Raw genomic sequence first — 23183 nt, 5'->3', positions numbered from 1 at the left:
TGCTGCCTTCAGCCGCCCCGCGCGCAGCAGTTCGCGCGAAAGGCGGGAAGCGCGCGGGGAGGGGGAGGGCCCCGCCTAGCCCGTGAGGGAGCCCGGCGGAGGCGGCTTGAGGAGCGTCCCTGCCAGAAGCGCTTCCTTACAAAAGCGCTCCGTAAAACCTCCCGGCTGTCGCAGGAGCCCCTCGCCCTGCCCTGGGAGAACTCTGCCGGGGGCCTTGAGCCGAGGCTTGGCCGTGACGCCCCCTCGCCCCCGCCTGCCTTTCTGCCAGGTGGGCTGAGGGCTCAGGGAGCAGCGCCTTCCCCTTCTCTTGGTGATGCCCTTTCACCCGCCTGCCACCCTGTTTTCCTTCAGTGTTCTTCAAGCTAAAACCTGTCTCCTTCACTCTGGCCTCAGATGTGTTTGATGGCTTTGCTTGTTGGGCCAGAATAGGACCCCCCATCCCCTTCATAGCAGTGCCCCGCACTGCGCTACCAGCGCTGGGTAATGTCCATATGCTACTTGGGTGCCTCAACAGCAATAGCTCTGGTGTGATCACAGGCCGGGGTTTTTTTGTGAGGTTTGTTTACAGCATAACTTCAGTGACGTAAAATTTACCCAACGTGACCTGTCGAGACCCCTTTCCTCGAAGCTGGTGCTTAGGTAATTGTTTTGTACCCTGCGTGTGTGCTGTTGGTTATCAGTGTGCAGGACAGCTTCATATTTCCTCACTGAATGCCACCGCAATCTTCAGATCCTGTCTCTAGTTCATTACAGTCAGCCTAACGGGAAAAGTAGCTGCTGTCCCTCACAGCTTGGTGTCGTTCTCAGCTTTAATAAGGAGGCTCTTCATTCCATCTTCCAGGTCGTTACTGAAAATAACAAATATCACCGCCAAGCTCTGTGATTTATGTGTCCATTCTGACAGAAAACCAGCAATACCCATTCTCTGACTGATGTCATGTTCAGCTTAGCAGGGTCTCTGTGGTGGTTTCAAGTTCACGTGTTGTGATTGTCAGCATCTAAAGATGTAATTTCTCCCACACATGTTAAGTTCTCCTACTTGTACAGAAGGCAGTTACGTTTATTTCCTATGATTTATAACTGGTAGTTCTATGTTAACTGGTACTTCTCTCTTTATCCTCTCCCCTGAAGGGAGAAGCCATTTGCAAGCACTCTGTCCCATTAGCTTTTAAGATGACTGGGAAGATTTAACTTAGGCTGAATACAATGAGTGTTTCCCACAGGGGAGTTGGCGTCAAACAGCAAGCAGATCACTGGAGCGTTGCAGCATGTTTTTTACAATGTCTTTGCCACAAAAATCCCCAGTTGGCCATTTAGGATTCTTTTAAACATTATGAAAGCTGAGGACCCAGCCTTTCTTGTCTATGTTTGCAAACGGACAAGATTTTTTTCTCATTTGTTTAAAATGGTCCTTTCCCTTAAGCTGGAGCTTTTGGAATTCTCTGATGAAGTGATAATCTTGGCTGGCATTTTAAAAAAATCTACTTTTCATGATTGCTAGAAAAAAATTGAAATATGTTTTCCTTTAAGGGTAAGAAACAAAGAAACATGTTATTTTCTTTAAAATTACAGTTATAAAACACTGATCTTGTGATTTTTCTAGCATATGACTGAGGTTAATCTTTTAATGTGTTACACTGTAAGCGAGGCAAAGCAAAATCAGAACAGCAAAGCAATCTTTGACATTGTTTCTCAAAAAATGTTTCCAGTTCATCATTTTTTGATCACGATTTGCAAAATTGCTTTTCAGGTGAATACCTGGTGACTTCATAAAATTTGGAAACAAAATATTTATTGCTATCTTCACTGTGCTGGTAAGACCATTTCCCAAAAGGGTTTTAGGGTTTGGAGGGGGAGAACTATTAAAACAGCTTTTTTTGGTGTGCAGTGTTTGTTCCTGGCTTTTCATAACAAGCAGACTTTCTACCTGCCTGTTTTTCTTTGAAACACTTTGATTGAGAAAGGTGCTGTAGGTAAAAGGTGTATTTTCTTTGAATAATGAAACGTTAGATGTTCTTTTTTGTCATAAATATTCTAGTTCCTTTACACTGAGCCTGGCCTGTGCTGCAATACATAGGAGCGTACAACAGGCATCCAACAGGCCGGAAAACAGCCATAATTTCCTATTACTCCCACTCACATGAAATTTGTTAGTATTTCATCAAAGGATCACATTCTCAGTCTGAAATTCTGGTTCTTCCAGTTCTTCTTCTTGGTGCTTTTTAGGAAGTTCCAAAAATGACCGAGTTGCAGCACACCTGCTCAGTGGTATGGCAATGAACATACATGTAGTCTGTATTCTAACTTTGCATGAACTATCAGGTCATGTGCACATCAAGATAATGATTGTGGCCTGAGCCCAAAACTGCCTCATACTCTTGAACACAAAATATAGTCAGTAATTTCTATTATAAGGCAAAGCTTAGGATGTGAGAGACAGCTTTGGTAGAACCACTATACGTCTAATCACATTCCACTCCAAATACCAGCTATGTTTTCTTCATCTTTCGATAAGTATGTAGGAGTGTACTTACTAAAAATTCCCACCAAGACAAAATGCTGTTCTTCATACACTTCTCCTTTGAGAGCAAGAATGGCAGAACAAATTGTCTGTGTTCGTTATTAGCAATATAGCTGAATGCGATTCTGGATTAGTACAGCTTTCAGTCCGATGTAAGACTGTACTCAGTTCTGCACACGTTAGAATACGGTGTTCACCTGTCACTTGAGAAGAGAGATGGATTTAAGCAGGGAGCTCACAAGTTCCCTGTACCACTAGGAAGGGACCCTGGTCCTCCGAAAAAAGGAAAAGATTTCCAGTGTGCCTCTGTGTTTCTGTGGTTTTCCTTCTCTCCGACGGGCCGGCCACAGTCTTTGTATGGCTTAGTGAGGAGATTGCTGTTGAGCTCCTGGGAATTAAACTTTCTTGCCACACAGGAGGGGACCAACATAACAGAGGGATTCCTCGGCTCTTGGATCCCAGATAGATTCCAGCCCCAACATAGGCTGAGAAGAAGATGAAAAGGATGCTTTTGTCTTTGTCTTTACTCTGAATATTTTGACTCTTGTAAATAATTATTTTTTCAAGTATAATGCATTATTTATAGCAAAAGTTTATTGAGCCGTCTGTTTTAGTTGACCAAATTGTGTTATATTGCCTACCTAGTCTTAATCAGAAGATAATTGTTTATTCATTTACCTGATACCATATACTTATAAAGTTCTGTAGACAAATATCTGCCTTATAAAAATGAATTAATTTTTTTTCTTTTAAGACCCAGGTGTCGCTTTGGGGCAATCAACAATATAACATGAATGACACCAGGCACCAGTCTCTGTTCTTTGTCAGTCTGCCAGAGCTACAGAAACTCTGTGCCACTACAGTAAGACTAAGTTCTCAGATACTGGAAACTGAGACAAGGAGTACACAGATAAAGATTTGCAGGTGAAGAATTCTGAGGGTTATTATTTTCAGAAGCTGTTGGTGGTTGTTATTCAAAGATTTTATTAGCAGTACTAGAATTAACTGTAATAAAATCAGCAAAATTCTTATCGGCAACAAACAGTATAAAATTGTTCAAAACGGGTTTTTTTGGTGGGGGACTCGCTGGCTATTGGGGAAAAAAACACATTTCTATTATGTTTTAAATGTCATCAGCTAAAACTAACAAGGCCACCTACTTCAAATTAATAAATAGTTAATCTGTGTTCACTTGCAAAGTTGAAATGCTTTAGGTACATCTTTTGAGCTGTTGTATTGCTTTGTGTAGGTTGAGACTGAGTGAAAAGAATACTCGGAAAGCATATGTACGCTTCTTAGTGTTCACCAAGAATTATGTCATTCCCTTTAATAGGAAAGGGAAGAAAAGAGAAATTCTGCCAAAAGGAACACTTTTGGAGAGTTCTGTTCATGTGCCAAAGGCCTGTAGTCTTTGTCTTAGACCACTGTGAGTGGGTTAAGAGCAAGTGACTTGGACTAGTCCAATATATTATACTGAACCACTGGAAACCCATTAAAAATGGAATGTGTTATGTTTGCAGAAGGTGAGGAAAATAAATTTAAGCTGAGAAAATCAAGTACGGAAAATTATTTTTGAATTTTTTTCTTTTTTTTTTATAGACAGTTATTGTTCCTGCATCAAGACATCCTTTCTGCACCTGTTATTGGAACACTAAATCAAATTTCAGTTGTAATGGCGGTCAGTATCACTGTGTAAATAAGTATATGTAGTTACATACTGTTGCAGATGAGCAGAATGCACCTCACTCAAAAGAGAGAAGCAGCAATGTGTTTTATTGAGGTAAAATAATAATTTGACAGAGTTCAATAAGTTTATTTAACAAAGTTTTAAGGGTGGTTTGACAAGGTTTAATAAGTTCGATGGCAAGGTTCACCTTATTAATTACTGCATGGAAGAAACATAGAAAGGAAAATTGAGTCATTCTGACTCATACAGAGACCAGAGGCGTGAAGAGTAGAGAGGACCCTCCTGTTGAGTCACCAGGTTCAGAGTGGACCCCCTTGCTTTCTAAACTCCTTTTTGGAGCCTAGGTGGGGCTGGATCCAATCGTAGTCTCAGACTTGGTCAACAATTCATGTCTAATGGAATTATCCATACAATGTTTATAATATCTGAGTAGCTACATGGATTAGTAATGCTTCATAGTATTAATTCAGCATGCTATCAGTCACTTACCGAGGACCTGTAGCGGGTAAGGGATCTCTCTGCCTTGGGTAAGGAAAGATCTCTTAGTCTCAGGTAAGGGATCTGTAATCTTGCGAGGCGTCCCTGCTCAAGGGGAGAGTCACCTGGAGTGCAAGCCAGCTGCCTATCAGGGAGAGCTCAGATTGGGCCCATCCTGATTTTAATGTTTATAGGGTGAAGTAGTTGGCTGCTAGCTAACAGTATAGACAAGACATGTCTTCGGTTTAGCTCTGATATCTTGTTCTGTACTTTGGTTATTTTGTACTTTTGGGTTTCGAAACCACCTTTCGAAATATTTTTCAAGACACCTTCACTTGCTTGTACGTGAGCCAGGGGCTTTCCAGCTCGCAAGTTCACCCCAAGGACATGAGGCCTGTTGCTTCTTGGTCAGCCTGAACGAAAGTACGGCTAAAAGTCAAGTGTATCCATCACACATACACACATGTTTCTCTAAGAAGTGTTTTGTTTGAGGATCAAGGATAAGTAAAATTATGTCATTTAAACTTTTATATTTGTGCATTAGTAATGTAGATGACAGCTTATGTCATCTACTCTTTTGATGAAATGGCCTTTTCGGATGGTGAACCTTTTGTGGAACAGAATGGATTCAGTTGATAAGATGCCACCCAATGCACAATGAGAGCAGCAGGGGAAGAGTTCCACGATTTTCTTTTGGGCAGTCTTTTGCTTGCTTGTTAATGTATCTTTAGCTGGAAATGAGATTACACTCTGACAAATGCCTGAACAAATTTTAGTTCTCATTCTCCTTTAAAATACAGGAAACGGTGTTTGCTTTCACTATTCCTTAGCATGTTTTTCTTAGGCAAAGTCACTGATGGACCTGAATTTAATTTATGATTTGCTAAATTTCACACACTTGATTTTTTTTTTTTATTTTTAGATATCATTTTACAAATCAGGAATATGCCAAGCCTACATAGAGAAACAAGGAGCTACCGTAAGTGCTGAAAGATGTCACAGTTCTTAAGATTGTTACGCTTGTCTGCAATTGCTGCTGCAAGAGATGAGTATTTTCCATAGGACATGCAATTTGCAGTACAGAAGCCAAGTTTCAGGGTAAAAAAGTCTGTCCTATAGACAAAATGTCTCTTACAAATGCGAGTATAGTAAGTATACTTTGTCAGAGTCAAAGGTTTTAAGAAGTTCCTGAGCAATTTCACTAGCTTTCTCTGCTGCAGTGGGATTCTGATCCTGTTCAGTGGCGTTAGGGTTCGACCTCGAGGCAACGACAGACCTGCCCTTAGGGCCAAAGACCTGCAGCTCCCCTGCTGGTGTCACCCCTTTTGCGTGTGCCCTATAGGTTCCACGGGTGTTCCACGGGTGGGGCTGTGCAGACATCTGAACTATCTCCCCATTCACATTTTGGGTTTATCCAGCCTGTATAGGATAGTCTCAGAGAAACAAAACAAAAACGTAGAGAAGAAATGGAACCCATGAGCTTAACAGCTGATATATTTTTAGACCATTATGCTTTACCGTCTTATAGTATGCAATATTTGTGGGTTTTATGAATGTATGTGTGGACGCACTAAAATTGCTGAGTCAAAAGACTGATTGTAAGCAAAGCCAGTAGCTCTTGAGATTCATTTGCACAGCCAGCTGGGTTTATTTTTCTTTGTTCCAAGAAGTGTAAATGCATATCTGGATTAGTAAGACATATACTGTGCAAATATGCTTACCTTACAAAATTGCTTTATGTTGATATGTGTAACTGACCTGTCATCGTTAGATTTTCCAACACCAGCAGATTAGTGGTGCAAAGTATTATATTTAATAACTATGAGCTGCAAGCAGATCCTCGCAGGATCTCATTAGAAACATCCTCTTGGAGGTGTATTAGTTAACTCTTTTTAACCCATTGTTATTAGTTTCTTTTTCTTGACTAATGCTAACTGTCAACAGAAAGCTATGTGGGACAGGCAAGCAATCAGGCAGGTAGTACTGCTGGGTGGACAAAGCTACATTTATCTATTGTTCTTGTGATTCCAAGAAAATGTCTCTGGTCTTGAGTTTAACAGCAGAGTTAATATATGCAAATTTTGCATCTTGTGCCTATTGTCTGGAAAGAGATGCATATCTAGTAAAGTACTCCATATAGTTAAATAAATCTTTTCCTCAAGTCTATTATCAGCCTGTGAAAACATTAAATGAATTGTAGTGCACCTTACTTTGATGATGCATGATATCTAAATGCCTACATCAAATATTGTGCTAACTTCTTGTAGCTAAGTAGATGAAAAGTAAAGATGTGTAACATATACTAGGATTTGGCCCCAAGATGCAGTAGCAGTATCTTTCATTAAATTTTGACTGAAGCCTTTAAAAAAAAAGTTAAATTATTAATAATATATTTTTCTTTTCTCACTGGTATTATTAGCTGGAAGCACCGCAAACAGTTAGTCCAGCCATTCTCCAAACCTGTCTCTCCTACACACTTACAGCCAGACTTGCACCCAGATGGAACAAGGCTGGTCATCTCTTGGTGCAAGGTATTTGACTCACCTGGGTCAGGGATCAAACATTTAGTTTTCAGTTCTTTATTGTTGCATTTATTTTCCATAATTTTGTTTCCATTATTATTTCAATTCCATCATTATTTCATTAATTATATTCAATTATTTCATTCGTTTATCCTATGATTTTTTTCTGATTGCATTTTTATTGTTCCTTTATCCAAGTTCAATGATTCAAGTTAACAAGCTGAATGTACGTATCATTCACTTTTTCATCTTCCTCCTCATCTTCGTAACAGATCAAATAATTATTTCAACTGAACGCAACATGCCAGATCAATAATTTCCAAACCAAATATAGTTGGACAGTAAATGTCTGCTAAAAATTGGGCCTGTTTTTCAGGTTCGTGCTTTCATCAGTGGCGCTTCTGCACATGGTTTGCATGCTCTTCTAATACAGAAGTGTTTTCCTGTCAGACCACCTCCTCCTACCAAGCTCTGTCTTTTTAGATGGTAGTTCCTTTGCCTGACATCTCTTTACTAACTCCTGTGTAGGATAAAAGTGAATTACCACAGTATGGAAAAACAGATGTGTTTCAGATACTGTGGTGTGCTCTTATTGAGCTGAGCAACTGTATAAATCATTCCAAATATACATTGAGAAAAGTGTATATGTTACTGTCTTATTTCCAGTCACAATATTAACAGTATCTTGTTTTCAGTATCTTCAAAATATGTAGTGCTCTGAATGAAATCAACTTACTCAGGAATAGCAGCTAGATGTAGAGGGCTAGATGGTAGGTGATATAAAACTGGTTTCAGTGAAAGACGTTGACTAACAGCAATGTGACCCTGGTACCTGCAGCTTGTCTAATCAGCTATGTTGCTAAAGTTGGGCAAAACTGGTGATAGATGGTAAAATATGTAGTAATACTACACAGATTTGCTTTTGAACCTGAGAAATATATTAAGTGTTAGTCAATTAAAAATAGTTCTATGTATAAATTCCTTACTGGTAGGAAAAAAATTATATATAAATTGCTGTCCACTAATATACTTTCATATCTTTCTCTTTTTTATATAAGATGTTAACGAATGAGTGAAAAGTTAATCGATACAGGGTTTTTTCTCTCCTTAAAAAGAACAAACCTTTCAGCATTCGTGACACACACAAACAAAACTGTGTGATTTCTCCTTTTGCTTTGCATAAAGACATTGGGCACATGGTTTAGAAAATAATGTCTATCTATTTTATTTATTAAGGAAAAGATTTTTTGTCTCAGTCAGGAAAGCAAAATGCTGTTGGTAAGTACAATATTCTGTTCATGGTAAACTTGTGAAAGCAAGTTTTTCATTCTGAAATAACCTCAGTCACAATACACTTGATGGCAGATGATATTCTGTATGCAATAGTTGTCAGCTCAACTGCACCTTTGAAAAATTGCCCACAAAAAAGGTAATTTTTCTAGTATTAATCTACAGCCATAGATTGAAATTTACCATTTTAAAGTTATAATTATTACAATTAAATGCACTTGCCTCAAATTAGGAGTCTTGCAAGTGGTGTGAAAGTTCCATAATAATAGATAGGAAAACAAGCTAAAGTGACTGTCCTATATGTACTACATTTGCTGTTCACAAAAGTTAAGTCACAAGCATGCTGCTTAGCTATTGCAAAAATTACAAAGTGATATTTTTATTCCAGTATAAAAGTTAAAGATTACATTTGGGGATATTGAAGCCTAAATTTGTAACTGGGACAAGTGTTGAGAACATAATACATTCAGTTCCTGTGCTAGAGCTTGCTCAGAGCTGGGTGGATGTTCTGGAGATGTGTCAATAGATGCTTGCCTTGCTCATGTAGTCTTTCCTATTGACCACTTCTGGATGCATAATACTGAGCTAGATGTCTCAGTACAGCCAATGGTTATAATAACTACATTTGCTTTGAAAATGGGTCTTTGTGTATCAAGGATATGAGTATCAAGCATCCAGTTGCATGGACAGCCATGAGTTCCTAGGGAGGTGTACTGTATAGACGGCAATTCATTATTATTTTAATTTTTCACAGTTAAAATGAAATTTATTTTAATTTCCATGCTGAGGAAGTCTAGCCTTTTGATTTTCCAATGCAGCAGTTTGACTAACAATTACTTTAAATAAACATTTGGTTTAGCTTTCTGTCTAACAGATGAACTGTAGTTCAAAACAGGGCTTTGTGCTTTGTTTTTATGGTAGTTATAGACCTCAATGTATCAGAGAGACAGCTTTGCATCAGTGTGGAGGCTTGCTCAATTCGGTTGCCACCCGCTGAGGTATAAACCAGTTATATTTTCTATGACTGTATTTGTCTTATTAATCTTTATCTTCTTTTCTGTTAGGTGACTCGCAATTAGCATGGTGGGGATAGAAGTGCTTATTTCTGCTTGTATTAAGAGAGTAATCATATTCATTGACTATCTGCATCTGCTCTAAGTGCATAACATCCATATTATATCTGTATTGATGCATTCTAGCAAGCATTGTAAAATTGAGATTCTAGACTAATTAAGAGATCTTTCAAAAATGCTAATAGATTGTAGTACTAAAGTGTCTTTATGATTCTAAATTTCCTTCTAGCAGTGTTTTCTAGAAGGCATTCACTGTCTCACTGTAATACATAGACAGTTTTGAGTAACATCTTAAAAGTGAGGCTACAGTTCAGTTGTCAGCACTATGTTTAAAGTCCCTGTATATAATTATTCTGGAATCTGCTTCATTTTCTATGCAGCTTCCAAAATCCGGGAGCAGCCTGGATTATGCTGCATAAAAGCATAATTAATAAATTGTTTAAGAAATCGTGGTTGAGGTTGAAAAGTTACCATCCTTTCTGACAGTCATGTCACTTTTGTTGAATATGTCCATACATACAGGGGCATATTTGTCAGGCTTGCTGGTTTCTTCCAAAATAAGTATTTCTGATCCAAACTCTTCTTTCTTAGAATAAAAGAATAGGATTTCTTCTGTGACCTACTTGGACAGCATAAACATTAAAGCTATCTTTAGGAATCCAATTCCAAAATGACACAAAGCAATGATGGAAGCAATCATGATGTGGCTTCATCATCAGTTTGATCATTTTAATACTTTCTAAAACAGAAATGGCCAGATTTTCTTGTCAGTGAATAAATGCAAAGCCTGGTAGACCATAGAGAGAGAAAATGTTTCTCAAATCTCAGTGTTTGATTGGACCCTACAGTCAAATATTTCCACATTGTGAAAATGTGTGGTGGTTTTTGACTTCTCACAGGGTGAAACTATATGTCCCATTAATTTTGTTGCTTGGATCTTTGCACTTGATTAGGCAAGGTGGCATATGCGGTTACTAGACTGTCAAACACAGGTTCCTGATTTGAATTTTAAAAAATGTGCATGGAAGTGAGACAGTTTGAGAAATTCCTTCTGTACTCTTCCTTATTAAAACAAAGTTTAAATCTCACTGATTTAAGTAACCTTTAAACCTTGTACTTGCATAACTTTTGGAAGTGTAGGCTCTAACATAAGATAGTTTGCAATTTAATAATGGAAATATCTTCTGAAATAAGCAGTCTGTGAGAGCTCATAAGAGAATAATGATGTATAAGCTTCAGTGTATTGTGATACACAATTACTTTTGAAAATTTTGGTTTTGTACTGCTGTAGAAATATTTGCAAATAACTTTTTTTTTTTCTGTTTTAAGCTGGGAGATTTTGATATTTCAGCAAACACCTTAAAGCTGTTTGACAGCAGTGAAAATACAGTTATTCACCAACATTCCATATTAAGTAACTGGTGCTATGTTTTGCCAAGGTAGGAGTCTGTTTACATTTCAGTAGAAACAAACATTTCCTGGAATGTTTGCCATACAAATTGTGAATTTGATACTAGTGATAAGAACACTTCTGCTTTACAGCCTGTTTTACGTTCAGGAATCTTTCTTTTTTACTTTTATTGTCTCAATGTTACGGAAAATGAGAAAAATTAATCAGTGAATCATAAATTACACATTTAAATATTATTTCAATTCTAGTAATCTCTCTGCTTCTTCTGTGATATGCAAGAGCATTAATTTTTCTCAAATATAATTTTAGCAGAAAGTGTTGATTTAAAGAAAAAACATATTTCCACCTTTGCCACAAAATACCTGTATTTTCACCTATGATTTTCATCAGAAAAATATGAGAAGTAATGATATATTTGCTTTTGTTCTACATTCACTGCTAGTGAGTATTACAGACAAGAGAAATTGGACTGCTAGGTGCCAAGTGTCATAAACTTATAAGCTAAAGGTATTAGTCCTCAAAACATAAAAATAATTCATAAATACTTTCAATGCCAAAAATAAGATTTACTTTTTTTTTTCCCCAAAAAAAAAGTTTGGTATATTTTCAGCTGAGTTTTATGACACACTTTCTAAGCATCCCTTCTTTACCCATGCACAGCATGAAAATGGGCAAGATCATAAACGTCAGCCACATAATTCCTCCAGAATCTCCTTTCCGTTCACATAAAGAATTTCAGATGCACTGGAAGAATCTGGTAAGAAACAATATAGACTGCTTTCATTTTTCCCTCCCTTTTTTGTACCTATTGAATTTGTATTTGTAATACACGTTTGTGGTTTGTTTTTTTTTTAAAGTACGGATATATTCTTCCAGAAGATCTTGAAGAGACAAAAGTATACTTCAGTGTTTACTTCAAGCCAATAGGGGAAAGGTTCTTTACGTATCCTTTCAGAATATTTTTGTTAGATTTCCTCTACTACACTTCTAGCGAAGATCTAAATTTTCATTTTTGATTGTGCCACATTTTCTTCTTTCATAATTTCATAGAAATCAGTGGAGAATTGTTTCACTAGACAAATTGGAACAAAATATTTAGTGGTCTCTTTGTCCTAGTACTGAATAATAGTAAGTCAAATAGATCAGTTTGCTTCACAGCTTCTGTAAACATGATAATGCCACTCTAAATGGTGATGTAAAAGGAAGAGTTAAATTCCTGTAAAAATACGGCCAACAAAGATTTGTTTTAGAGAGAATTTTCTTGCTAGGAAAGACTAGACTAAGGATTACTTATACTAAGTAATCTTTACTGTGGTAGATTAGTATGGTATAATCATGTTGAAGTCCCATAACTTTATAAGCTTCAGTCCATTAGTGCTTTTTGTTCACCTTTTTTCAAAAAGCTTTAGACATGTTCACGCTCAACGAAGGATGATTCATAATTATAGAAACATAAAGAAACTTGTTATGTGTCCCTGAACACTTACTCAGGTACCCTTTAAGTTGCATTCGAAGCCAGCCAGTGCAGTATTTCCCTAGAACAGATTCAGAAAGAGTGTTGAACTCTTTTCTTTCTGACATGAAGTGTAATCTTTCACATCTATGTGGATTTCCAGTAAAGATGACAAGTAAAGCACTTTATGCTACACAGGAACTCTCCAGGGCCCCGGTGCGTGTAAGGTTTTTTTATAAACGTATTAATGGCATGTACTTTGTTCATGGTGTGAAGTGGTCTTTATCATATTCGGAACACAGTAAGAGCGTAAAACTATGCTTTTCACTACAAACAACTATCAATCATGTAGCTTTTAATTAAATGTGTAATTAAATCTTATATTGCTATTTGCCATTGTTATGTTGTTGTTCACATCACAAATACATTGAAGAATTGGACAGTGTTAATTAGTTGCTATATTTGCAGTTCTATAGACCTTATTTTACGGTTGGATATCCAGAAATTTCTCACACCTCTTCCATAATAACAACAACAACAACAACAACAACAATAATTATTATTATTATTATTATTGTTATTATTACTACTATTATTGCAATTTATTTAAAAAAAAAAAAACCAAGAAAAATATAAAGTTCTGTGGACTTATGCATTTAAAAACACTCAAGCTGTAAGATTTACTCCATGACTGGTGATGGAAAGGAGGCAAGCAATCAAAACTCTTTTAATTTGAGGTTGTGACAAAGACTGAGACTCAAATTTCTTTGGTAGTAGTGTGCGAAAGAAGAAATGAAGTAATTAATTCTGAACAAAGAATAGCGACAGAAATTGCAGAGATTCTAAAATACTATAATCCTCTTTCAGAAAGCAGTTCCTGTTTATGTCTCTTCAGTGATCAAAGCTAGAATGGCTCCTCTTTGTCATCTGCAGTTTTTATAGACATCCAAACTGTCTTTTGCTCAGAATACAGATGCCCTTAGAAGTCTTAAGAGACGAGGAGCCCTGTCAGTCAAACTCTCTGCAGACCCCCTCAAAAGGGCTAGGCATTACCCTATTGGAAAGGACTAAACCAACATAATGACTGTAATTTAAGTCTTTCCTTCTGAGAAATACGATATTCCAGCATAGTTTATAAACAAAGAACTGGGGGGAGGAAAAAACAAACCTTCATTTATGGTGACAACAAAATATTGTTTAAAAATATAGTTCATTCTAATTCAAAACAGGAAAATGTATGGTTATATATTGTGATGTATATTTGGTAGATATCATATAGTGATGCATTAAGTGGCACTATCAGATTTTTAAATCCAGTTCATTCAGCTTAGCAACTCTTGTTGTATTGCAGGAAATAAAATCTAAGTGTATGAAATTGGCTGGTGAGATGGTTTGTGAAGTATCTCTAACACAGACTCCTCCAAGAAAACAGACTTTGCCTAGAATTTCTTCACCGTGCAGTATGGAAAACAGCCACTGGATGGAGCTTTTGATCAAAGAGCCAGAAACACAGACTTTTTGGAGTAGCAGTAAGGGTACAGAAAAGGTTAGCTTTGAAGCGACAGAGAAATCAATGGATAATAGGCAAATATCAGGAGTACCAGAGTTACCAGCTGTGAAATCTTTAGGAATCCCTGTAAATTCAGCCTTTGAACTCCCCCCAAAAAAAATCAGCAAAATTGTACCAATTTTCAAAGGAAAGTTGATGCAAATGAATGGAAAGACCACAACTCAAATGGATGGGAAGAAAAGAGAAAATGCTGAAAGACATTCACCAATAAAAATTATGGGTGTTTCATCTTCTGTGCTGACTGTGTGTAAGTCCAGCATAACTCAGGTTTACAAACCCATTCAAAATATGTCAGTCAAAAATCCTACTCATAGCAGCGTACTTCAGGTAATGAACGCGAAAACATATGCAAAACATGGTATACCTGTATTTCGATGGAAAACAGAGTCTGGTGGACAAATTACTAATTCTGATTTTTCTGGTAACTCGGCTTCAAGTGGGAATTCAAGTGAAGTCAATCACAAAAAGGCAAATTCCCCTTCCTTTCTTAAGAATGTTGGGTCAGTGCTTCAGAAATTGAACATCAACCTGAGTCTGAATACATATGCATCTCCTACTTCCAGTGCAAGAAAGGGAAAAAAGTTTGCAAGTCAAAATACCACACAAGTTCTTGAGAAACAACACCAGCCAAGGAAAGTACATTTGCAGATTTGTAAATTAGACAATGAAATGACAAATTCTGGTTTATCACAGCAACAAACAAAGAGAGCAAATGAAGGAGCAGGTTTAAATGTTCATGAATCTGTCTTAAATGATACAGTGTGCATCGCCAGAAATGAAGAAAATAAAGCAGTGTGCCATTCTAAGGACTATATCACTAAGACAACCGGTCATCATTCCAAATCTAACTTTGAACAGGTACGGTAAATAACAGAGCTCATTCTCACTGGTTCTCACAAATTCAGCTGTTCTGAAACAACGTTAAGCAATAAAGAGCATGGCTTTCATCATGTTCTACCATCATTATCAATAGACTTTTCTAAAATTTCTACCATATAAGTTAATGTTTTCAGCCACTGCTGCTTTTTTTCTGAAAGGGAAGATGATTTACTGTGTTGTCTGAGATACACACTTTCTTTATTTGGGACTTTTAAGGTGGGATAATTAGTTTTCCTTTCTTTAAGACAGTTTATCAAGATTTGTGTGAGGTTAACATGGTGAAATTTTCAGTGTGCAGTCAGTCTGTCTTCATATGAAACCATATTCATGGAAGGAATCTCAAACCTCATCAGTTGTGTAGTGATGACTGCAGTGTGTGTAAGTCATTGTGCTGTTAGACAAACGTGGAAGTTTTGCAAATACAAGTTTAATTACATTTTCACTAAAAGCACAAGTTGCAACAGGAAAAATTCCTACTGGGCATAAGGAAGAAAAGTCTTCAGCGTGAGGGTGGTTAAGTACTGGAACAAGTTGCACAGAGAGGTTGTAGAGTTGTTACCCTTTCAGATTCTCAAAACTTGATTGGATGGGGCCCAAAGCAATGTGATCTAACTTTGTAGTTAGCTCTGTTTTGGGTAGAAGTTATGATTAGATGACCCCTAGAGGTACTTTACAATCTAAATTTTCTACGATTCTGTCTGCATTTCAATAAAATAAATAGCTGAGCTGATTTCAGTGCAATTTTTATGAGGATGATATCCCACAGATTGGGCCCATGGATGAAATGTGTTGTGCTTATCACTTTTTTCACCTATAAAATGTAATTTGGTATGTTATTTCAACTTTGTGTTATGAAGGCACCTTTTGAAAAAGTAGGTTATTTTAACAAGTAGAAAAATACTGGAGTTTTTTTTGCTAATGAAGGTATAAACTTCTATACTTTAAGATGATTACAAGGAACAAGTACCTGACATGTGAAACACTGACCTCAAAACCGACTTCCTCAATCAGGGAGAGCAACATGGAAGCATCTGTAAAGAAAGGTTGTGCCAGAAGAAGACAGGTAAAAAACCCACACACATACACCCCTTAATCCAGTCTACAGGGACCTGAATTAAGAGATAAAAAGGAAAATTTAAATTTTTTCATTTTAGCATGTTCCAGTTAAATTGGGAAACCAAGAAATCTTATTGAGCCTGCTTTGGATAAAATTAGCCTTAACCAGGATAAAATTAACCTTAACCATTGGTTATGTTACTGTTACTTCAAGCATGCATTTTGTCTCCTGCAAAAGATACTACTAAAATGAAAGCATTTAATGATGTCCCTTAATGTAAATATGTTTCTGAAGCAGATTTTCTGATTCCACAGAAAACAGTTTTATCCTGCCCAATATAACTATGGGCATTCTCATTGGCGCTGTAAGTATCTCAACTTAAGTGCTTAAATTCAGCACGTTCTGTAGAAATGAGTTCCAAAAGGCTATTTGTAATTCATTCTGGGTTTTTAAAAGTTATATTCTCTTAATTATTTGATATATTTAAGTTGTTATTGTATTACTAGATGGGGTCAGCAGCAGCAATTAGATAGGTTCCTAATATGAATTTTTTTTTTTTAATACTTTTTCCTCTGGATGCTGCTCTAATGATAATAGTGTGTGCTTTTAAATCCCTCTTCAAAATATTTTTTCATTATTCTTATATATTGCTTTTACCTATCACTGGGCTACACTTCTGTTCCTAAATATCAGTTCTTTAAAACTCAGTTGTATCTTCCACCTCCTTCTCCTTTCAACCACATTTGCTATGTTTTTACTACCTACAAATTAGGCCCATTAGAAGGAACAGGTCCCAAGTCTCCAATGCTCAGTAGAATTGTATTTTCTTACATAGATTTTTATGTATTATTTCTGCTAATAGCCAACTGAAAATACTGTGCAATAACTCTACAAAATAAGCCAGGAGGAAAAGTTGCACGCACTTAGCTCCCTTTTCACCCAGGTTCCCTTGCCTTTTGTATTTCATTTCAAGCGTGACCATTTGAGGTCTCATTACCCATGCTTGATCTGAAGTGCCTTTGCCTAGTCGCATGTTGCAATATATAAACTTACCTTGTTAACATACTCATTAACTGTTGATTAAGAACTTAAGAGTATGTATCCGTAATTCAGATTCTTCCGCTTAATTTGCCTTTGTTAACATTAAATTTTATCTGTCATCTCTTTGTTTTGTTATGCTTTTAAAGCCAAATACAAGACAATTCTGTAGCTTTTAATGGTAATTAAAAGAGCACAGTCTGTGCTATCCGTGCAGTTCAGAAAGGGCCAGCAGAGCAGCCTCAGGGGCCTGCTGCAGGAACACACTCATACGCTAGAGCTCAGGCTGCAGCAGGGAAGAGAGGAGTTGGTGTGGGAAACGCCAGCCCAGCTGCTCTGAGCTGGCCCCATACACCTGCAGCTGGGAATGGCCCTTCCACAGGGCCACAACTGAGTCACTAGTTACAGGCCCAGCAGCGCGATGCTACAGCAGTAGAGTCAGGAGTCAGTCTCACAAAGAAGAAAAGAAAAACAGCAACTAAAAATAACTGTGGTTATATGAATAACGACCCCAGGGGTCTGAGTACTGAAGGGAGACTTCCACCATAATACGAATTAAGTGCTGAAGTCCTTTGCCTGCCACTGGGAATGACTCGGCCACACTAGGGCTTGTGAGCATGGAGTTAGCTCTACAGCTTGGGCAGACTGGACAAGCAGAGAGCTTGTAGCTGGTCTGGCAGCACTGCTGGGATGGGGAAGGAGCACTGTCCTGTCCTAGTCATGAGCCACAAGTGCCCCATGCCATTCCTCTCTCTCCAGGCAGGCTGAGAGTAGCACAGGTACCAGCCTGAGCCCTGCAAGCTACTTTTGGGAAGCGGCAGGAGACAGCAAGTTCTCTCTGTCTGCCTGCCACGCTGCCAGTGCAGCACTGCCACTGCTGGAGCCAAGTGAGGTGGATGCACAGCTCCAGGGAAGCTTCAGCTGGAGTCTCAGGAACAGGAGAGGGACTTGGCTATTAACTGGTGTAGGGATGGACTCTCCAATGCTCATTAGTCTGATTCCTCCTCTCTCCAGATTAAAATACAATGGTGCTGACTGGGGACACTGCTAAACACTTCTCTGAAGAGTAAGCCTTTGTCATTATCTCAAGTTTGGACACCAAAAATGATCAGTTGGTTTTGAAGGTCTTGGCTGCCAGCATGTAAAAGGGTATTTTCAAAATAGCTCTGGTTTTAATTATTTACACGCTGTACATAAAAACATACTTTAAATTATATTTACACTGGAAAATAGAAACTTTTATTAATTACTTCTCGTATCATTCAACTTGGCGTTTCACTCAGAAACAACTTTTTAGTTGAGCTGTTAGCTTAGTATTACTGCTTTGTTTGCTTTACTGTTTTTTGCCTTTTTGTTTGTTTGCTTGTTTGTTTCTTTGTTTTTTGTTAACAGAAAGAAGATGATTATTCAAAGTTAAAGAAAGCCAAAAGAAGTAAGCCTTCTATTTAGGATGTTCTGGAGTACTGAAAGAAAACTCTGGGTACGCTCATTACAAATTTTAAATATTTTTCTTTATTAAAAGCATCACACATATCTATAATAGTTCCTACTCTTTTGGATCATGATAATGATATCAGCTGTCTCCAAAGGAATTGCTTTACTACACAAATGGCTTCTAGAGTAAAAAAAGAGGTAACAGAAGCTAAGATTCTTGGTTTTATTGGACACTAGCAAATAACGCTTTGCTTTTTTTGGTGAAACAAGCAACGTTAAATGCAAAGGCACCTTGTACTTAGTAGAACTTAGAATTTGGCTTAAATTTGTATTTTGATTGGCTCATTTTCTTTCAGACTAAAATAAACCTGGGGTTTGTGCTGCTGAGTTTCATTTGAATCTGAGCTGAAGTTAAAACCATAAACCATTAAAGTGAAGCTATGTACATTATTTAATATCATTCCATGAAATGGGGTGGCTAAGTGCTTTTGTGGTGCTAAGATCTAATCCAAGGACAAAATGGTCTGTCATACAAAATGAATAAATTTAGTTTTGTGACCAGATATTTCAACCCCCATCGTGGGTGGTTGTTGATAATAATCTTGCAGGATAGAACAAGCTTTTCCTGTGAATATTCCTTTGAATACTAAGGATACATACAGCATATGAAACTCACCAGTTTTATTGACCTAATGCCTGTCACAAGTTATCAGTAGTAAAATATGCAGGAAGGAGTAGCCTATACAGTTAACTGTTTCAGAAACAAATAGAAGTATATTTATTCAAAAGAAAATTTTGATGTAAGCAAGATGGTCACACAGACACAACAGCACAAAAACGTAATTATAGGAAACAAATGGAAAAACATAGCAATAAAGAAGCAAAATATAAACTGTGCATCTTTTAATCTGGCTTTTGGCTTCAACGTAAGTGATAACAAGTAGCCAAATGTGCATTTTGTCTCAGAGATGCACTTTATGTCCTTCCTTTCTTTACGTGGATAAATTTCCTCCCGTCAACATATACACCAGTTGTCTGCTTTCCCTGAAGAAAGTCCGTTGTATGGATGGAGGCTTTCCATATGGGGCCTTCCTACTTCAGTATTCAGCATATCCTGTTTGTGGGTCTAGCGTTTCGTCTCTCCTGCTTCAAGCCAGACAGTTCAGGCATGGTCCTTCTTCAGAGGTGATCTGTTTTAGCGATTCAGCATAGATGTCTGTAGGTCCAAAGTCTGTGACTTTCACTGAACAGAACAGATGAACAGAAATGGTGTCTTTGAGAATGGTCAGAACTTTACTTTTTTTACTTAAATAAAAAAAAAATAATTTTTTTCTTATTTATGAGTTAAATGCCACAGGAGGAAGTTGATCATGGTAGGCGATACTTAAACCCTGGAGAGGAAAGTGTCTTCCATAAAGTGTTTAAAATAGGATTTCTAAGAGTCCCATTGCTATGGGTTCTTCATTGGTGTTGGTGATTTAAAAAGAAAACTAGAGCTAAAATAACTTCTGCTATTGGATCAAAATTGCCTACGATTTTGATTCTGAAAAGTTTTGCTTTGAATTTCTTTATTATTTATTACTACACGTGCATTCAGAGTGCATGTTTTCATTTGAACGCTTGAGAATTACTTGTAAGTTTTCAAATTTACTGTGTAGCAAGATTTATGGGTGAGAAGGTCTTACAATGTAATTCAATGATGTAGTCAACAGGAAGGAGTTGGATCTATAATTCATGACAATAAAAACATTGTTTTGCAATTTTCTTGCAAAAAGGGTCAGTTTTTATGACTAACGTGCCAAGTTGCACAGCCTCTTAACTTGTCCAGGAAATCACAGCATAATCCTAATTTTCTTCTTTGTTTTGCTGGTGAAAATAGTGGGTATGTTAAGAGAAGTATTTAACATTTTAAGAAGTCGAACATTTGACTCTAATACTAAATCATTCTCATTTGTTCTGTTTTTACCGATATGTGGAAAAACCCCCACTCTCTGGGGAAGCACTCGGGCTTTTCTTTGGCATAAAGAGAGTAGCTAGATATTGAGCGTGAGTTTGAGATTCCCCCCTCCCGTCCCCGTATTTAGGGGTCTGGACTATGCTGGGTCCACTGTGCTTTTTCCAGGCCATGCAGATTGGGCTGGTGGAACCTCCAAGGCTGCTGAGGTGCACAGCCTGTAGGGTGGGGGCAGGATATCTGCTGCTGAGTGAGCTCTGTGGAGTCTGTTGGGTATGTCTGCTAGACTTCCATTGAATTTAATAGGAGTTTTGACATCTAACACATATGTAGACTGCTAGATGTAGGTGGTCTAAATCTGGAGCTCAAAACCGTCCCAAGAGTTAGACTTGAATAGTTATTCAGTTTAAATAAAGACTATTAAGCTATTTTATATTCGCTATCAAATAAAAAAAAAAGTCTCCATGCTTAGTCTTTTATTAACGGAAGTCATCCTATCATTTTTCAAGGTCAAAAACTACTGTGAAAGGGAAGTTTGGCTTCTAAGACCAAGCAGAAGAGCAGAGCTTCCAAAGGAGGGTGTATACTAGTAGAGAAAAATGGTTTCCAAGAAAGATTTGCATCATTACAAACATTGGTGCGAGAAGAGACATGTTCAAAATAGCAGCAATGAAGTTCCCAAGCCTGTTCCACTGTTCCACAGAACTCTTCCTGTTGCTCTGCTCCTGTGTTGTCATGTGATACTGACCTTTGGTTTTAGTTGCCAAATTTCACTTAGCAAATGAGAAGCTGCAGATTCATCGCATGTAGTAATAATAGTGTTATTTTACATGAAAGTAATTGCTGCCACTGCTGTAAGGTTATTGTATGAACACAAGTCGAAGGCAGGGAATCCGCGCAACAGGAATTAAGTAAAAATTCTCAGCAGTTTTGTATAGAAGGGCTAGAGATCTATTGGACTGTTTCTTCTAAAAGGTGGATTGCCCCAAACCAACATTTAGGAGTTTCTCTTCTGATTAGAAAGCTATGGTACACAAATTTCAACAGAGCCATCTTTCAAATGCTTTCTTGATGTGAAATATTAGGCTAAAATAAGACCTTTTAAGGTATCATATATAAGAGCTTGAGCTGGATTTATGAAGAAACAGATTTAAATTAAATTTGAAAATATTTTCATGGAAATTCTATGATGTGAAAATACTTGGGTTTTCACTGAAAAAAGATTCTAAAATGTTTAGTCTTTCAGTGAAAAAGCAGCTTTTATGATGGGGGAAAATTAATTTCCTAATCAAAGCTAGTCTTTGGACTGTGTTCATTAGTAGGTTTTTGGTACCTAAATACTTGAGACACACTCCAAAAAATAGATGCTATCATAACATTATTGCTGTTATCCTGTCCATTTTTCATTGCTGCAGGATTGTTCCAGGTTAGGGTTGATCTAATTTACTGCACGGTTGACCATTTAAAAATGCTAAAGAATAGTTTCTTAAGATTCTGTCTCTTACTTTCCTGTGGAGCTAAGAATGTGGTTTGGCTACCTGATCTCAGCTGGTTAAGAAGGTATGAGTACGCTTCTGCAATCCAAGTCCCTTCCTGAACAACCACAACTGACTGTAATATTTTGAGGGCTTTGAATTTAAAAACCCAGACCTAAGAGGAAGGGTAAAGCTGAGAGTAGTACCATAGATTTATCAAGGAGAGAATTCTTCCTTGTTCTGTATAAAAATGCAAACATTTAACTTGAATGCCCTAAATCCAAACTTTGTAAACAGAATGGAAATACAAATGTGGAAATACAGCAACTTTTGTCTGCGTATTAACCATACCGTTCTGGGTTGTCTTTCGGTTTCTTTTGCGATCTAAACTTTTTCTGAGTAGTACCATAGATTTATCAAGGAGAGAATTCTTCCTTGTTCTGTATAAAAATGCAAACATTTAACTTGAATGCCCTAAATCCAAACTTTGTAAACAGAATGGAAATACAAATGTGGAAATACAGCAACTTTTGTCTGCGTATTAACCATACCGTTCTGGGTTGTCTTTCGGTTTCTTTTGCGACCTAAACTTTTTCTATGTTTTCCTCCATTCAGGTTCCCAGGAGGGCATTAACATACTTGAGGATCTCTGAGCTTTGTGAATTTTGCTCTGTTTATTTCACATCATTGGTACCCGTTTCTGGATGAAAAACTGAGGGTTAAATACATATAGTCAAGTGAATCCATATACCAAGAACTTCTCCAGACAGTTTAGGTTAATAAGCCTCCAATGAATTTGAAAATTTAGCCAATTGCTTAGTTTTTGAATCACATTATGTCTGTCCTAGTACTTGCTTACACGCTTAATCGTTCTTCCAAGTTATTCTGAAGTTTCAAGTCTGTCTTTTTATGATGTAATTATATTTAATTCTTTGCTACAATGTCTGGGCCTCTTTGTTTCATCAGGAAAACATTCCTAAATAACTTTTCCTTGTCAAGTCAAATGGTGAGAAAATAAACAGTACAATTTTTCTTAGGGGAATAATCTGAAGGCTGGGTTTGATTTCAGCTCCTTTAATTCTTGTTATAATTTTTAATGAACTTCCATTTTCAGAAATGAAACTGCTCTCGAAAAGATTTTTTTAAGTCTAATTGGTAACGCCATTCTTCAGCAGTTCGTGCAGAATGTGTATAGTGCCCTGTCAGTGATTGTGTCAGCATAAATGTATCTTCAATGACCTACTTGAAGGTGTAGTTACAAGTATATACATATATATATGATTGTTGCCCCATAATCGCTGTTTTTAAGTGAATATTAATTGTGTCACCTGGAAAATAAGAA

The 23183-nt window shown here is 37.3% G+C and overlaps 1 protein-coding gene across 1 annotated transcript; it reads left to right on the top strand.

Annotated features, from left to right (window-relative positions):
• The first annotated feature begins 3311 nt into the window (after window positions 1-3311).
• Window positions 3312-18427, top strand: CUNH18orf63 (chromosome unknown C18orf63 homolog). The gene is made up of 13 exons (XM_009276695.1): window positions 3312-3445; window positions 4121-4199; window positions 5608-5664; window positions 7105-7216; window positions 8444-8485; window positions 9419-9495; window positions 10900-11009; window positions 11642-11738; window positions 11839-11924; window positions 12473-12656; window positions 13786-14862; window positions 15830-15946; window positions 18371-18427. Exons 1-13 carry the CDS (start codon window positions 3312-3314, stop codon window positions 18425-18427), a joined length of 2229 nt encoding a protein of 742 aa, XP_009274970.1.
• Window positions 18428-23183: the final 4756 nt, after the last annotated feature.

Source organism: Aptenodytes forsteri, unplaced genomic scaffold, assembly GCF_000699145.1.
Source record: "Aptenodytes forsteri isolate BGI_AS27 unplaced genomic scaffold, ASM69914v1 Scaffold97, whole genome shotgun sequence".
In the NCBI taxonomy this organism is placed as follows: Eukaryota; Metazoa; Chordata; class Aves; order Sphenisciformes; family Spheniscidae; genus Aptenodytes; species Aptenodytes forsteri.
Note: the sequence above shows the minus strand (reverse complement) of the source record. Positions and strands in the feature narration are given on the sequence as shown.